The sequence below is a fragment of the Phragmites australis genome, chromosome 11 (genome assembly GCF_958298935.1).
Source record: "Phragmites australis chromosome 11, lpPhrAust1.1, whole genome shotgun sequence".
Lineage (NCBI taxonomy): Eukaryota > Viridiplantae > Streptophyta > Magnoliopsida > Poales > Poaceae > Phragmites > Phragmites australis.
Window position 1 is genome coordinate 6884620 of NC_084931.1, and position 13387 is coordinate 6898006.

Below are 13387 nucleotides of genomic sequence, written 5' to 3' on the forward strand. Positions count from 1 at the left end.
GTAGGCATGTACAAAATAAATAGTATTTGTTACTTTAGGTAGTATGAGATTAACGACTCAAAACGAGGGGTAAGATATAATAGATTGTAAAGCTTGTACATATACTGTATCTAAATGATATAGACGATTTTAGATACGGTGGGCTTTAAGCATCCCTTCAAAAAGGCAAAAGGATTCTATACCCTCACCTTTTTTGTGACACCAAAGAATATTTCAAATTTGCGCCAACAAACTCAGGTCATCAGCCACTTCTCTTAAATCATCAACCACATTAATCATGTGCAAGCATGTCTCATCATAAAGTTTGCAATGAAGTGTAGTTTTGTATTCTTCGCAGGGAAAAAAAATGTATGGTGTTGGAACACACCTGATTCCTACCTGAATTTCATTAGGTTCTTTGTTTGAGCAACCTTTCTTTTGCCTATGTTCTATTTTCTGGATCAGATGGGCTTGAGAGCTTAACGTAAATTGTTAGGATAAATTAAAAAAAGAATAAAATTGCTCAAATAGTAAATGATTTTGATACAGGTTCCAGGAACCTACTATACATTACATACATAAAGTCCTAGGGAAATACTTCTTCGCCGAGTGAACATACCAATGTGCTTAGCTTAGGAGTGAAGGCCCGGCACAAGTGCACAAAGATCTTTTAAGTTAATTACCTAGTATAACTGGCAAGCAAATAGAAAATAAAGCAGTACTCTACGCAATTCTGCCAACTCAAACCAAACACTACCATCTAATGATGGACTCCCAACAACCACAAGTAGTGATCCCAACAACCTAACATGACTACCAATTGCACATGACTAAAAGTTCCCTTCAAACTCAAATAAGCTCACAGGACCGTCCAACTAGTTTCTTTTTAAATTCTAAACCTACCTGCTTACGACGCACCTTCCAAAATGCGGAGATGACCAGCAGCGGAAGAACATGTCAAGAAGTGTGCTGATCTCATTGTCTCAGCAGCAGTACTTAGTTATAGATGAAATGTTCCATAAAGAAGACCAGCAGTAAACTGCATGTTAACCACTTGCTTTCCTAGTCAAGTGGCTTCGTTGCTTGGACGTTGGAGTTACTTGTTTTCTGTGTAGAACGGTTCTTGACAAGTGGAACCAACGATTGGACTACATCGGCCATTAGTGGCCTATAGTCGGCCTCTGGTTGAACACACATGGCAGCAATAGCAGCCACTTGAACAGCATCTTTCAATGAATATTGACCTTCCAATGCTGGATCCAAGATCTGCACAACCTTCTCTCGATCAGTTAGCATAGGCAATGCCTGCATTGATTCAACAAGTGGCAGGTTAGATATATCATATATGTAACATTCAAATATCACACTTGATCCTTGAAAACAAAACCATCAAAGCTGACCTTTTCCTACCTAGTACAGTACAATGATGAGAGACAGGTGGATCCTAATTAAGATGTCATAACTTAGCACATGAAAAGTGGCAGTATAGGAGCCGAGACAATTAAAGTGCGTGACCTTGAGGAACTGAAGTGCATGTCCTCAAGGAACTGAACATGTAAATATTCGATTCACTCTTGAGAACTACCTCAAACTTTTGCAATTGAACGACACAGTGTTCTATAATCTATACTCGTTTCACTTAACACTATTCCACTAATGTTATGCTTCAAGAGACCAAGATGGCAGAAGAAAACAGCTCAAAGTAAAGCTACATCAATCTGCAAATCTGTTGGTCACGTAATGGTATACTTACCCAGTTAACTAAAACACCTTCTCCAGGAGGCCTCTTCATATCAACTGGCATTCTGCCAGTAAGTAACTCCAAAAGCACAACACCATAACTGTACACATCTGATTTGGTAGTCAAATGCCCAGTCAATGCGTATCTACATAGAGTTGTGGTATGTGTGTCATATTAGAGGTAGTATGATCAGTTGGTTAGAACAAAAAAAAAATGGTTGCCAAATGGCAAACCAGTATCAAACTTATGATCATGCACAATGGATTTGGCAAATGCTTAAGGTAACAAAGATACTACAATGAACATTAGCCTGGTCTTACTCTGGTGCAACATAGCCTTGGGTGCCTAAAACTCGAGTTGAGACGTGACCACCAGCTCTATCAGATCCAAGCTTGGCTAGACCAAAGTCTGAAACTCTTGCATGGAAATCCTTGTCCAGGAGAATATTGCTGGTCTTGAAGTCTCTGTGTATAACAGGTGGATTAACGCGTTCATGAAGATATTCCAAACCTTTTGCTGCTTCAAGTGCTATTCTCATTCTTGTATCCCAATCCAATTTTGAGATCCCACCACAGGAACCTATAAAAACACATTCTAGAATTATCAGTTAGCAAAAGAAGCTGGCTTAATGGATAGTATCAGTGCAGAAATTATCTGTTAAATGGTAGGGAAACATTTTAGGCAACTTTAGGTTTCCATATCAACCTTACAAAAATGAGAGATATGACAAAAATTGAATGTGACAATTCTACAGTTTCACATTATGCCTACTGCCTGTAAGCTCAGTGTCAACAACTGGTAACAAATTTCACTTCCCATGTTTTTAAAATTATAACATTTATAAGTGGTCTTACTTTTTGGCAAGTCATACATGCAAAATGCTGTATGGTTTCATGACCAAAGTGCAAACCTCCTTAACAAGGATCATCACCATTAAGGAATAAGCAGCGCATGAACGCAATAAAAGTAAGTAACATTGTGTTGCTCATATCTTCTATCACTCTGTTAACACATGAATTGATGCTTTGGGGCATCATCAACCAGGTAAATTTGGAATCTTTATCAACTGAAAGAGCAGTAAGTGGTCTTTTGCTCAGCTTTAAATGATTTGTGCAAAACATTGAATGCTACAAAATGGACATACCTCTGTTTGGATAGAGATGCTCCTGGAGACCCCCATTGGCCATGAACTCATACACCAGTAGCCGGTGTCCACCCTCCGAACAATGGCCAATCAGGCCCAACAAATAAGGTGATCGAAGCCTAGTCAGCAGCTCCACCTACAAAAACATCACATGTTCAGAAAACATAACAAAAATTTCAGGGAGATTTTTCGGTCCTCCCAAACTCTGAGAACCATCCAGAATGGGAGAATCAGTGGATCAGATTTCAGTCATACCCGGAAGGTTCACTCTCTCCAGTACTAAGTTAGCATGGCTGGTTAAACAATGGGATTATATTTGTAAAGTTTTCTCCCATACCCAATTATTAATCCTAGTTCCGTTCATATAGCCAGCAGTAGCTGCCAAGTGCTAACATGTCAAAAATATGTTCATCTCACCGCTTGGGAAGTCTTGCTTGCTGGTGGCGGCATTCAATATACAGCATGTAGTCGAATCTGCTTTTTTTATTAGTTGTCAAGCCAGCGCCCTATTCCCATAGTAAGGTCATTGTTTTCCAGTTGTTGGTTTACTGCCATCCCCAGGACAAAACTGAAGACATGAGAAGCATTGGTGGAAGTAGAACTGAACTGGGAGCACTTGCTCCCGTTCCTAGTTTCCAGTTAACATGGGGATCTCAAAGTGATTGTACAGTTAAGTGTTACTAACACGTCCAACAACACAGCATGGACAGAAGCAGGACTCAAAAGTTTCAATTTTGACCGCTCACACTCCTAATTTGCTTCAACTAACCAACCTGCATGCAGTAAAAAGACTACAAAGTCTCAGCCTTCAGCAAGTAAATGCCCACGAACATGGTCAATAACCACTAAACTAAATGAACACAGCAAAGAACTGAAAGTCACATCCGAAATCCCCAAATAGCGTAGCCGAGCTCAAACAAATACCTCACCTCCACACGAGAGCTTCACGAAGATAAGTTTTACTAAGTGAAACAACAGAGTAACACGCACTTATGCACCATACAAGCGACTGTTCCATTTTTGGAAGGAGGCGATGATCTTTAACAAGCGACCAACCCGAAAACCCCCCCAACGCACAGTGACCCCATTTCACCCACCAGCCCCGCAATGTCTCCGTTTGGACCGCAGAAACTTCAACAAGACGCATTGGGCACTCCAAGATCTAGTATTTACCCACCGAAACATACACTACAGGACGCGGCATAACTTGTCCCCACCCCCAATGTCAGCACATGGAAAAGACCCGCATTTGGTGCTAAAGAGTAAGGACTCGATCGAAATGCACAGAAGAAATTTTACCTCCATCTCGAACTCCTCCTCTCCCTGCTTCCCGGGGCGGTCCATGAGCTTGACCGCGACCTTCCTCCCGTCGGGGAGCACCCCGCGGTACACGGCCCCGAAGCTGCCCTGCCCCACCATGTGCGCCCGCCCGAACCCGCCCGTCGCCGCGTGCAGCTGCCGGTAGCCGAACACCTGCACGCCCCTCTCCCCGCCGACCACCACCACCGCGGCCGCCGCCCCGCCGTCGCTGGCGGAGTTGCTGGACGGGCTCTCCTTCCCCTGCGGCAGCACCGCGGGGTGCCGCGGCGGCGGGGGAGGGGCAGGGGAGGAGGAGCGCTTGGGGAGGTTGAGCGAGTGAAGGCGGCTGGAGACCTTGCGGGTGATGTAGCAGTAGTAGGCGAAGGCGGCGATGAGGGAGAGGAGGGAGAGCGCGGCGAGGGAGACGATGACCAGCAGGGCCACCGACTCCTCGCGCTTGTATTCGTCGCCGCCGCTGCCGCCGTCGGACATTGGATGTGGAGGATCGCCGGAAACCTAGGTTTGAGGGGTTGGGGCGGAGGAGGGGGGAGATCGAGTGATTTGGAGAAGACGACGAGGGTTTTGGGGTTTGGGAGTGGACTGACACTGGAGTAGAGCAGCAGGGTGCTGGACCATTTTTTAATGCGCGGAAACCGAGGTCAGGGACAGCGAGGAGTGGGATGGGTCCACTGGGTCAGCCACTGTGAGCGAGAAACAGTGCAACGTGTACAAACCAAACTGCTAATGGAAAGACTAGGAAGTTTTTGTTTTTTCCGGGACAAACACCTTTATGTTCAGCAGTGCATATATTGTTAGACAAAAAGTACAACTTTCAGACTCAGACGCAAGAGCGCCAAGAGCAGTGTATAGGTGAAATTAAATTTTATAGAATTTTATTAAAAATATTTTCGTGAGATTCTGGCTATGATATATGTTTTGTAATTTAATGATTGAGCTGAAGAGAAGAGAGATGGAGTGAACACGTATATAACTTGATCTTATAGAATTTGCTTTCTGCATATGTAGGGGTAAAGGAGTTTTTTCTTGAATTTTCAAACAAAATCTTTTCTTTTAGAAAAACATTAGAATCACAATGTTAGGTTTACGCTTCAGGGTTCATTGGCCACAGGTTTAGGCTATCTTCAATAGATATTCTAAAAATTCATCTTTAAAACGCTATTATAACATCTCCTAACACTATTACAACATTCTCTATTTTTTTTATCTCCAGCAGCTACCATATTTCCTACCTTATATTACTCTCTTTTTTCGTTCAGGCCCACAATCATTCTCTATGAACAGTGTTGAGGGGAGGAGAGAGAGCCACAAATTTACCGATCGCCAGTCGACTACCGTCTCCCTCCGCATTGCTGTAGCAGCTGTTTCCGCTTTCGCTGGAGCACTTTGCCGCACGCAGCGATCGGCAAAACTGGCGCAACAGTGTTGCAGCTCCTTTTTACGGTTGCCGCTGGAGTTGCCCTTAGAAACGAGTTGGGTGTGGTCGTCAATTATAGGGTTAAGAGAATATGATGTTGTAAGATTATCATGTTAAGGGAATAGTATGAAGTGTTAAGAGTTTCAATTGATGACATTGAACTAAATAAAGAGAATATAGCAGCACAGTCGATTACCAGGGTAATTATTGTTAGGTTAATCATCGGGCTATGCAGAAGGGCCGGTTGGAACAAACATTTTGTTTCCCTAGAAATTGTTTGAGAACCAAAACATGCCATTACTACTAGAATTTATAAGTTGATCTAGAGGATGATGTTTTGAGGTTATCATTATTTTTTGAAATGGACCAGCGGGAGATATGCCTATTGTATTGATTAAGAAGAAAGCACGATGCAAAAGTGCTTATTTAAATGAGAGAAACCGAGCAAAACCACGGTACACAATGGACACATTATCTAGCTAAGTTAGGCCTAAAGCACCGCAGAGAGACACAGGCGACCCCAACTCTTGGCCATTTGTCTAGCTAGACTAGGCATAAGATGGCCGACAACGCCCCGAAGCAAAAGAAAGCTGAACCCGCAAGGAGGGTCTCTCCAAGTCGACGCCTTCAAGAAGGGCACGACGCCAAAAACGTCACTGTCGACCGATCCAACATCAGAAACGGGTTTTCACCCAGAGACCCTCTTGGGATCAGCAGGGAACGCCAACACACAGCTTCCATGGAGGGAAACGATACCCGAGGATGTCATCGGCACTAGCGTCGGTAAGATGCTAAACTGAGCTTTCGCCTGGTGTTCCTGAACCCACATTGCCGCCATACTAAGCAATGCCAGACCCTCGACCAAAGGCACACCATCGCAGAAGGCTCGAAGACAGACTAGTCATTGTAGTGGGCCACCAACGCATGAAGCTTGAGTGAAGAATAGAAGCAGCTGCATGATGAACCATAAGCTACCATGGTCGAGACTAACCATGACGAGCATGCAAAGCTAGGATCTTCGACCACCGACAACAAAATTCCAAGGCACAAAGAGTCAGCCCCTCAACTTGGCAGCAAGACAACTGAAACTCAGGAGCAGCAGGGCGTTGTCCTCAACTCTAGGCACAAGCGGCCATTGTGCATGCCAACGCCGCAGAAGACATGCCACGCTGACAAGCTCAGGGAGATGAAGCTTCCATGGCGACGCTAGCCACACCGGTTCACCAATAATAGGGCCCAGGGTGCAGGCGTTCTAAACCCCACTCGAAGCCGATGCGGTGCCACCAACATCGAAAGAACCCTTGGTGCACTGCCATTGAATACATGCAGTAGAAGTGCATCTGGGCTTGGTGCATCCACGTCAATTGTGGCACAACCACGTCGACATGCAGCCCCGATATCCACTAGCGACACATAGAACCCAACAGTGCCTCGATGGTCAGCTTCCACGAAGAAGGAGGAGGGCACCCTGCATGGATCCTGCCAGTGCCACGGTGGATCTGATCGTCCCCACATGTCAGCGGATCCAGACATCCCTGCACGGATCCTAGTGGTGACGCGATGGATCCGGTCATCCCTGCGCGGATCCCGCCTACGGCGCGATGGATCTATCCCTTCACACCTGGATCCCACCGGCGGTGTGGTGGATCTGGCTCTCTGCACTTGGGAACCCAACAGCCACACTCCTGTAGGAGAAGAGCCCTGCCGAGCATAGCGCTGCCACGCCCGGGCACCATAGGATGTCAACACTGGAACATAGAAGAGAAAACAAAATAGAGGGAGGGAGGGGAGAGGAGAGGAGAGGGAGGGAGGCGCGACGGAGGCTGCTTGGCTCCGCCGCCGTGGCCGTCAGACAGTAGTGGCAGCGTTGACTGCACTAGAGAAACCTGCCAGGGCTGGGGGGCCAAACCCTATTGCTCATGAGTCGCCCTGTGGGAGCGACACGAGGGTCGGGAACTCCGTTTGCTACTTCCGACCAAGGTTATCATTATGGGTATTACATATATCATATACTTTATCCATATCAAAAGACAATCAATAATTAGCTTCTGGAGAGAATCAATTTTTCCAAGAACCAAAGCTCAAACTTACCGGCCCAAAGTTTGCCAGTTACACTAGTTCATCAAACTTGTGAAAAGAAAAAAGGCTTATCTTGTAATTTCACCAAAGAAAATCTTTCCACAATTCTAGATTACTATAAGGCGTAGGACCTAGTTGACAAATTTGATCGATGAGTGGGAATCAAACACTTGATTATCAAACTTGTATAAGTAGTCATGTCATACATTGGCTTCTAACTATATGGGCTTAACCATCAACCACCTTTCCCCCACCAAACCAGCTTTGCCTCTGTTGGTAGTTTGCAATGGCAGGGTACGGCCCATGTCAGTGACAAATGGGACCCACCAGCAGGAACATATACTGCATCTCGTACTAATGTATGCAGATATGAAATACCCCCTTTCACATTGTACTTTCTTTTCTTTTATTAGATCTTTATTATTACTCTTATCTTCTCAAGAAAAGAAAATATATATCGACACACGACTCACAAGGCCAAGGAAGATATTACAAGACATAATTGTTTCTCATGCTTTCCGTACTCAGCAGAAACACCTTTCTTTTTTCTTAAATAAATAGGCAAGAGAGCTGCCTATTATATTAAAAATAAAGAGTAAAGCTGAGATGGACAGAAACACCACCACTTACAATGCCACACCAAGAAACACACAAAAGGGGAAACACAAACAAAGACTACCTAAAAGGCAACAACAACATCAACAAGCTACGGTCACTAAACAACACAAACACCTGCAAGAGGCAATGCCTAACAAACTAGTAAGGAAACCCAGCAGCAAGGCCCTAGAACGCATGGCCATCTAATCGCACAAGGGACTCGAGGAAGTTCTATGGCAACAACTCTTTAAGGTGATCCGCATAGCATTGTATTACTTCTTCATCGAGCTCTCCATCATTCCTTATGATGCCTAATCTATTTAGCACATTCAAATCAGATTGTCTCGCTCTAGATTTAATAGGGTGAGCACTTTTGTGAGAGGAGATCTTTGGGATGACGGCTTGACTCGTGGGGGCTTCAACTTGGGGGAGCGGCAACGCACCTCAATGACACCATCAACAAATGGAGAGGCCACAAATGAGGACAATTGGAAAGGATCATCTCTAAGATCCTGGCCACCTACACAAGGATCATCAATAGAGGAATCAACATGCAACACTAGCGGTTGCCCGGGAGAGTGCTCCTTGTGCTAAAGATATATAGGTAGCTCATCAACATCCTCTTGGTGCTCCGGACTATCAACACAGGAGGCATCAACTTGCGACTGAGACCTAGCTTTAATAGCAACCAAGGGGTCAACAGGAATGATAACTTGGAGCAACGCCTGCTCCATGGACACCACCTATGCAATAGAGGTCCTTGTGGACACAATGTCCATCTTATCGATGGCGAGAAGCCCCTAACAGTTTGAGTCAACGGCCGTTTGTCGCAGCCTTGCATGCCATGGGCCCCCTAGAAGGCATGTAGACAACCCTGAGTGAAGCGGTGATTGCCAGGATCGGAGAGCGCTAGACTGGAGAGCAGGGGCCAAAGAGTGTGACCATGTCAGCAACCGAGGGGCCCTCCATTGTTACCTCCGCGCGGTTCAGGTTGTTGGCCACAAGCACCAACCACAAATTGATGGTAGAAACCTCATCCCTTAGTGGGTGCAGCACCTCCTCTAAGCGGGTCACGATCAGTTGTTGGAGCTCTGAGAGTAGTGACTCCACCAGAGGCATGAGAACAGATGAAAGGTCCATGGCGGTTGAGTCATGAGAGGCATGATCGCATCAGCCGCTCGTAGCACCCCTCTTGATGTAACAAACAGGGTCAGTGTCCTTGTCACACCTAGCAAAAAGGTCTAGGCAAAGCCGACAACAGGGTGTGACTTTGTCATGATGGAGACCCAGCCGCAATCTCTGCCTAATACTGAGCATGTTCCGTACAAAGAGGTTGGGCACACGGGGGGCAAGTACGTGAATGAGGAGCAGAGGACCAAAGATGTCATTGTCGCTCCCGGTGCCTAGGGTGAAAGTAGCGGATGCAACAACAGGAGTCCCGAGAGGAGTTGACTTGGTGGTCAGAGGCAAGGCAGCGGTAACATCTACCTCGAGCCCACCTTTTGAAGGCAAGGTTGCGCTCCGATTGTACCTTGCTCGACGGCGGTGAGGCTAGCCAACATTGCACGGAGTCGAGTCCAAGCAAGGGCAACTTTTCAATCCCACCAACATCCACGATGCTTGAACAGAGTGAATTGCGATGCTAGCCTTATCTGTGGTGCCGTGGGACCTACTCGTGTCCCCCATTAGAGTGGTGTCTGGGGACAGAGGAGGCATCAGTAATGCCTCACATGTCGGCAATCAATTCTGACTAGTGGGCAATGGGTCGGGTGGGCAGCGACGTATGTGACTAGAACTGGAGGAGCTCGAATGACATGAAGGGTGACTGGACTGTAGGATTGTGCAGCGTCCCTAGCGGTCACCCCTCAAATATGACGTGTCATGTGTCTCCGGTCATCCCTTATCGGAGCTTTAACCTCGCGCTGTCGGCTGGTCGCACCACGACAAAGGTGTCGAACAGGGGGAGCACCGCAAATCTGGTGGCCTATGGTGGACTCCGAGCCAATGTCGATTTGGTGGGCTGCTGTAATCTTTGATCGGCAGCACCGGCAGAGCAAGCCTTAAGGAAGTCAAGTGGCGATCCTCTAGGCAACAACACATGGCGGGACAAAGGGAGGTGAGTGCGGAGTTGATGGCGACTGACGGCAGGGGTGAGATGGAGTGGATGGCAGCAGCTGGGAGATCGACGCCGGAGCAATGGCAGACGCCACCGGCGGCCGTAGCGGCCACGGGGAACCCAAGTCTATCGTTCGCCTAGTCGACCCTGCGTCGCTATACCTAGAGTTCTCTGACTCGAACACCTTTGTTTCAGCTAAAAAATACTCCGTAGAACTTTCTTTTGCAAGAAGTATACTATCATCAGTTTGGTTATGTGCATCACAATGTGACATCTATTGCTTGCACGGCAATGACCACAATGTTGGTTGAAAAACCTGAATTGGATCAAAAGCAAAGTTTGTGGCATCACATCTGAATACCGTTGAGACTTCTTCAGTCTGTTATAGTAGTAGTATCACACTTGTTGCTCATAGACAATGGTTTTGTTTGGCACAACTGAAACTTATAAGATTTTGCTAAAAGCGGCTTTTGCTGAAAGCTGGTTATGGCTTATGCCAAATGCTGTTGACTTTTATGAGAATTTTTTTAATTTTCAGCACACCAGTTTTTTAGAAAAAACATTCTCAGCCAGTTTATCAAATTTTAGTTCATTTTATCAGAAGCCAAGTTTTCAGCTTTTTAAAAACTAACAATAAGTCAGTTTATTTGTTTTAGTTTATAGCTTCTGAGAAGCAGAAGACAACAATAAATTATACCAAACAAGACCAATAAAGGATTGTAGTAAGCATTTTTCAGTACTTAGGTACTGGTTAACTAATATTGACTTTTTGGCCCTAGAAAAACTGATATTGATGGTTTTTGGACTGCTGTTTTGAAACCGCAGGATACATTTCGTGATACAGCCAAAAAAAAAAAACCATTACGATCCGGTACTCCAGCCAATTTATGTGCCACGATTGGTAGGTGTCTTTTGTTTGGTTGGTGCTTATTATTAGCAAATTCTTTTGTATTGCTGACTTGATTTGTCATTGCTACCGGAGTCATTATAAAACTCCTTTTTTCACTGGCTTCCTACTCCCTCCCATCTCAAATATATGTCTATTATAATATTAACACGATCTCTAATATAATACTTTAATTAATAATATCTATAAAAATATGTTATTTAAATATAAAGAGTTATGTATTATGATATTATTTTTCTTGATGAATCTAATAACATCAACTGTATGCTATGAATTTATACGATTTTTTTAACTATTGATAGTCATAGCTAAACTTTTTTATTTAAGATAAATCTAAATTGACTTATATTTAGAATCGGAGCGAGGGACTCATTTTTCAACTAGATTTGGTCAATTTTTTGACCATATCCACGATTATATTTGATTAGCTCAGCATACATTGAAGTTATCAGTTCTACAAGGATAAAACAAGGCAGATGCTCTCTATCTTATTAGGAACCTGATGCACGTTGAGAATGTCTTTTTCCTTGCAACTAGATTGCACTCTCAATATTTTCGTTCTCTTCCAGCTCATCTGGCAACTTGCATCGGCCAATCCAAATGCAGTGAAATAGACACAAAAAAAAAAAACAGAGGAGTTGAAGAATACAGATGACAAATCCATATTCCAAGTATCGAGGCTCCATTTGGTAAGGAATCTGTTTCTCATCAGAAACAGAAAAATACCTGACAAATGATGTAGCTAGCATTTCAATATGAAACGGAAGAAACTTTTCTTATTTTTACACTAGGAGAGAGAAACGGTTGAAAGTGGTTTCTCACCAGAAACACCTTTCCTCCTCTCACATATACTCCTTTAAAAATCCGAAACCGTCATACTAATCAAATGATTACACGAAATAATTTTTATTCAAAAAATATTTACAAGAAGAAAAAAATAAAAAAATCTAAAACCGTACCAAATGGAGATATATAGTAGATACTCTAAAAATTCATCTCCTATAACATTATTACAGCATCCCTTTCACTATTATAGTACTCTTTATTTTTTCTATCTCAATAGCTACCTTATTTTCTACCCTCTATTACTCTTCTCCTCTTTTTTTTCGGATCACAGTCAACCTCTATGAATAGTATTACGGTTACTACAGTGTTTCAGTAAATTTGGAGTAGCTGATTCTCTCTCAATACTGTAGCACTGGATACCACAAGTGCTGAAGAGCAAATTCTAATGCTATAATATTTTATGAGGTACTATAGCGGTGTATACCGAACCTGCTGAGATGGCCTAATACAGCCATAAAAGTGCCTCCACTTATTTTGTCCGTAGCTTGATATCAGGGTGCCTACGACGTACGAATTACGACTCTTTTCACATTTCTTTTTCACTTTGCATGGCTGATGGCTCTTGAAAAGTCAAAAGGATGAAAAGGAGCAGCTCTCTTCGATAAAGTAGTAGCTTACTAGGAAAGTGACATTTCAGTGAAGAATCTTTCTCGTGTTGCATTTCTCTACAGCGATACTATAAAGCATGACGGAACAAATAAAAAGCCTATGAATGTTAGTGACTTTTTTAAGTTGGAATATTCTCTGCGACTTGTGCAATAATGGTGGACCACTGGATCCTGATTTTTCTATTTATTTTTTAAACCTATTTCATATTAAACTTTAAACCCCTTGGGACTTTAGTTTTAGAAAGGAACATGTTTGTCACACCATTAACAGTGGTGCGGTGAAAAAATCTATTTGTTAATATTAGCGATTAAACACATGTTTCACACACGATTGAATCAATATATGATATAGTAATGTATGGAACGTAATATTTGACGTTTAGATATGAAAGACAAATAATAAGATATTGAATGTATTTTTAGAACGTATAAAAGGTAAATATTAGATATCTAGATATTAAAAATAATTAATGTGAGATTAAATATATTTTTAAATGAGGAACGAGGAGAATCTTTGTATGATAACCGTTTGATGTGCATGGTGAAGATCTTCAATTCTATTATAACTAGTGTATTTTATAATAGTATAGATATAGATAAAATTATAAAGAGTTATGTTTAATTTTTAAAAAGGAT

At 43.5% G+C, this 13387-nt stretch overlaps 1 protein-coding gene across 1 annotated transcript; it reads right to left on the bottom strand.

The window, feature by feature from the left end:
• Positions 1–497: 497 nt before the first annotated feature.
• Positions 498–4769, bottom strand: LOC133883946 (probable serine/threonine-protein kinase PBL7). The gene is made up of 5 exons (XM_062323353.1): positions 4164–4769; positions 2865–3000; positions 2041–2299; positions 1733–1865; positions 498–1284 (listed from the first exon to the last, which is right to left on the bottom strand). Exons 1-5 carry the CDS (start codon positions 4653–4655, stop codon positions 1042–1044), a joined length of 1263 nt encoding a protein of 420 aa, XP_062179337.1. The 5' UTR covers positions 4656–4769; the 3' UTR covers positions 498–1041.
• Between the last annotated feature and the right edge of the window lie 8618 nt (positions 4770–13387).